General features: G+C 41.0%; 1 protein-coding gene across 1 annotated transcript; it reads left to right on the forward strand.

Moving 5' to 3' along the window:
* The first annotated feature begins 801 nt into the window (after positions 1-801).
* LOC110870440 (uncharacterized mitochondrial protein AtMg00810-like) lies at positions 802-1,296 on the forward strand. Its single transcript, XM_022119621.1, has one exon. The coding sequence runs from the start codon at positions 802-804 to the stop codon at positions 1,294-1,296; it is 495 nt and encodes a 164-aa protein (XP_021975313.1).
* The last annotated feature ends 3,113 nt before the right edge of the window (positions 1,297-4,409 follow it).

Here is a 4,409-nt window from a genome sequence, read left to right on the forward strand (position 1 = left end):
CATGCTGCCCTGTCCTCTGTTACTGAACCACGTGGTTTTAAGTCTGTGGCTAAGGATCCTTTATGGATGGCGGAAATGGTTGTAGAAATTCATGCTCTACAACACAATCACACTTGGACGTTGGTTCCTCGACCACCCTCCACCAATGTTTTGGGTTCCAAGTGGGTTTTTCGAGTTAAATATCATTCTGATGGTTCTGTAGAACGCTACAAGGCACGTCTGGTGGCTCAAGGCTTTACTCAAATTCCAGGGTTGGACTATTCTCACACCTTTAGTCCAGTTATCAAGGCATCAACGGTTCGTATTGTTCTTTCGCTTGCTGTTCTTAACAATTGGAGACTGCACCAACTTGATGTTAAAAATGCTTTCCTTAATGGTAAGTTAAGTGAGAGTGTTTTTATGGAGCAACCCCTTGGTTTTGTGAGTTCTCAATATCCGAATCACGTTTGCAAACTCTCCAAGGCTCTCTATGGACTGAAGCAGGCTCCACGTGCTTGGTTTCAACATTTGAGCACGTTTCTTCTTGCTTACGGATTTACATGTAGTCGTGCGGATACATCTCTTCTTGTTCTTCGAAAGGATTCTCATATCATGTATCTTCTTGTCTATGTGGACGACCTTATTCTAACCGGTAATGATGAATCCATTATCAATCTCTTTATTTCTCATCTTCATTGAGAGTTTGCGATTAAAGATCTTGGGGATCTTAATTATTTTTTGGGCTTAGAAGTTGTTTACACTTCCACGGGTTTGTTTCTCACTCAAGCTAAGTATGCTAAGGATATTCTTCTTCGGGCACATATGTATGACTCCAAACCAGTCGCTACGCCTCTTTCACCATACGAATCTTTCTCGGCTAATGGTGTGGCTCACCCTGATCCTATTCTCTATCGCTCCTTGGTGGGGGCTTTGCAATACTTGACGATCACAAGGCCTGATTTGTCCTATGCAGTTAACCAACTTTCACAATTTTTGCATCATCCGACTCTTGATCATTTTCAAGCCGTCAAGCGTCTTCTTCGTTATGTGAAAGGGACGATCTCTTTTGGTCTCACCTACACTCGTCCTCATCCACCATCCGTTGTTGGTTACTCAGATGCCGACTGGGCTCGCTGTCTTGATACACCTTGCTCTACCTATGGTTACTCCATTTTTCTAGGAGGCAATTTAGTTTCTTGGAGTGCTAAGAAGCAGCCTACTGTCTCTAGATCCAGTTGTGAATCTGAATATCGTGCTATGGCCAACACTGTTGCCGAACTCGTTTGGGTTCTCCTCAATTGTAGGAAACCCTTGTAATCTTTTATTATAAATACAAGGTCTCATCCCTCAATAATTTTTGAGGTTAATTTTATTTACTTCTACACCAGGTCAATAAGTAATCCACTTTTGTTGGCTTGGTGTAAAATGGTTGGGTTCTATGGGTCAAAATGGCTTTTCTTTCAAATTGTGTGGGATTATACATTTGTCCAAAAATTGATTAACAATAGGTCAATAGTGTATTATATTGACAAGTTTATAAAAAAATAAGTTATTTTAATTCCTCTGGGCGAATTCTTTTCAAGGTACAAAGAAGATAATTTCCACTCTGTGTTTGTTTCACACTGACAATCACCAAGAGTTAGGATCAATTATTATCAAGGGTTGGTTTCTTCTTGAGGCAACCGGCTTTCACTCACGGACAGGCTATATGTGGCTCTCTCAAGAGTTAAAAGCATGACGGTTTCAAACTTTTAATCTTAGACAGTGATGGATAATTACAAATAAAACCTCCAATGTTATAAAATAAATATTTATAAGTTTATAAATTATATTAAGGTTGTTATTTGCATTAATATCGAATCTCACTTAGTTATAGCTTTAAACTTCATACAAATATTATTTGTTACTCCCGTGTGTCACACGGGCCAATAACCTAGTTGAATTATCATAAAACTAGGTTAAAGTCCGCGTGCATACGCGCTTTAACAAATAAAAACACTTTGAATTTGTTCAGATTTAACAAAAATAAAATGAAAGCGAGTGAATATTATAAAATAACCTATTGGTATAATTAAATATTGCTTAAATGTTATATCTCAATTTTAAAATATTAAATAAGAACTAAAATCATCGGATGACGTATCGATACAGTTGTCACAGTTCCAAGCAACACACTTTATATTTCTTTGAAAAGATTAATGCATAGATGTGCAAATTGTAAACTACTTACACCATATGTTTCCATTGTTAAGAACTGTTGATGCAACAAATACTAGACCGATGGTAGTAGCTGGGCTGGTTAGGCAAAAGGGTTGGAGGGTTCAGGTTTGCCTAACGCAGGTCGTGGGGTCCCCCTACGTTTGCAAGACGTGGAGAGAGGTTCACTAGTTAGATTTTGTAGTTTGCTCGAGATCCTCCACTGAAGTGTGTTCAGCTTCGGATATGAGAGTAGTGGAAATGTGTATGTTGAATGTAAAGAAGAGAGACTTGCATGGAACAAGCACTCGAGAGAAAAGACCAGAGATCCCAATGGAATCAGAGCTGATCGGAATGTCCCTCAACACTAAATGAAGTGTCATTTTATAGGGAAGGACATCGCCCAAAGAAGAAACCATTGACTAGTGAAACATGCTTGCAGTGGGGGACTTACCCTTTTAGGGGTTGAAGCGTTTGGACCTGCGGGTAAAAGACTACACTCTGTGCACATGTCTTCTTTTACGGTTGTGAGAGGCTGGGCAAGCAATCAGTGAAGTGATATTTTACTGTTCACATCCTTTTTGCTGCTCACCCGAGTTCGCGGGATTTGAACCTTTTAACCCTTTAACCTTTTAAGCGTTCATGTGTCTACGTTACTTTATTTAGTCTTGGGCTACCCCCGTCATCAGCCCCCCAAGTCAGAGGTTTTTGGGAAATGACCTCAAAGACTTCTGACTTTCGCACATTTTATTTGTATTGCTTAAAGGCTTCAAGGCTTGAAGGGTTCGTTACAGTTGGTTTTTTTGAAATTTGAATTTTGACAAGACAGTTGATGTGACAGACGACGGTTTTTGCAGAAGGCAGGTTAATTAACTGCCGTGTAATCATAACCTCTAATTGGTTTTATTTTTCAAGATAACCAACAATCTTTCTCCATTTTCTCTCAAGTTTCCTTCCATACCATCCTTTCCAACCATTGGGTGTCAGCCCAATGGCCACCAGCCCGCATTCGAACCCAGAGGTGGCGGGTTCGAGTCTTGCTCGTTCCCAATGCCCCTACGGTAGCGGATTTACCCCCAAACTCAGGCTTGCTGGGTGGCGGTCAGCGAGGTGGGATCACCTCGGCGGTTGGGAGGACCGTGGAATATCCCCCCCTCCATATCATCCTTTCTTTTGCCCAGGTTAGTTCCGATTTCTTTGCGTGTTTTACTTGTTCTTTACTTTGATCATGGGTGCACGGAAAGATCTTTCCGTTAGTTTTTCATGCCTTACTCAAGAGGAAGTGGAGGATTTTTGTGTTGAATGGGGCATTGGTCTTAAATTTAATCCGGTTGCACCGGGTTGTGATAAATCTGTTGATCAATGTCCCCCTGGTTCAGTTGCTTTGTACTGCCGTCACTTTGAATTTTCCAACCTTCGCCATCCTTTTTCGCTTTTTGTATTGAACGTTTTGGAGTATTATCGGGTTTCCTTTGGTCAAATTCATCCGAAGGGCATGGCTAGGGTTTTACACTTCGAGGTTTTATGCCAGGCTTGTGGTTATGACGCTTCGCTGTTGTTATTCCGTCGATTTTTTTGCCTGGCGAAGAATGGTGACTGGTTTACCTTTGAGACATCCAAGGCTTACATTTGTTTAATCTCTTCCATGGTTACCACACTCGGTACCTGGAAAGATCGATTTTTCTGGGTTTCTGATTCTATCGTTCCCTTTAAAATGGCATGGAGACACCCGGATGCCGTTCTCAATGAACTAGAACCTTCCGAGTTTGATTTGAATGAAGTTTTTCTTAAAGCCATCCGGGAGTGCCCTTCAAGGGTTCGTCCTTTTCCCGAACATTTGCTAGTTCTGTTAGGTGTTAGCAAATTGTGGGATAAGGCTAATCGAGATCCGGTTCTTATGAGGAATGGCCAGGGTATGCTTTTTCCTTGTTTTGCCTTTTTGGGATATCTTTATTTGGTAGCTTATTTCTTTTTTGTTTTTAAAATGTTTTGTAGTTATGTCTGCTTTGGACTTTATCAAGAGTGATGATACGTCTGATGTTTTCTTTACGGATGCTCAAGCCGCTGAAGGGGATGATGCTGTTGCTAGGGGTGTAGAACAGAGATTTGAGGATGCTGGCTATGTTAGTGTTTCTAACGTCAAGGGTTTTACTAAGCCTGCTTTTCCCAAGGCTTCAACCCGTCGTTCTTCTCGTCGTTTGTTAAGGAGTGCACCTCAATCTACTTCTTCTGAT

This window comes from Helianthus annuus, chromosome 8 (assembly GCF_002127325.2).
Source record: "Helianthus annuus cultivar XRQ/B chromosome 8, HanXRQr2.0-SUNRISE, whole genome shotgun sequence".
NCBI classification, from domain to species: domain Eukaryota; kingdom Viridiplantae; phylum Streptophyta; class Magnoliopsida; order Asterales; family Asteraceae; genus Helianthus; species Helianthus annuus.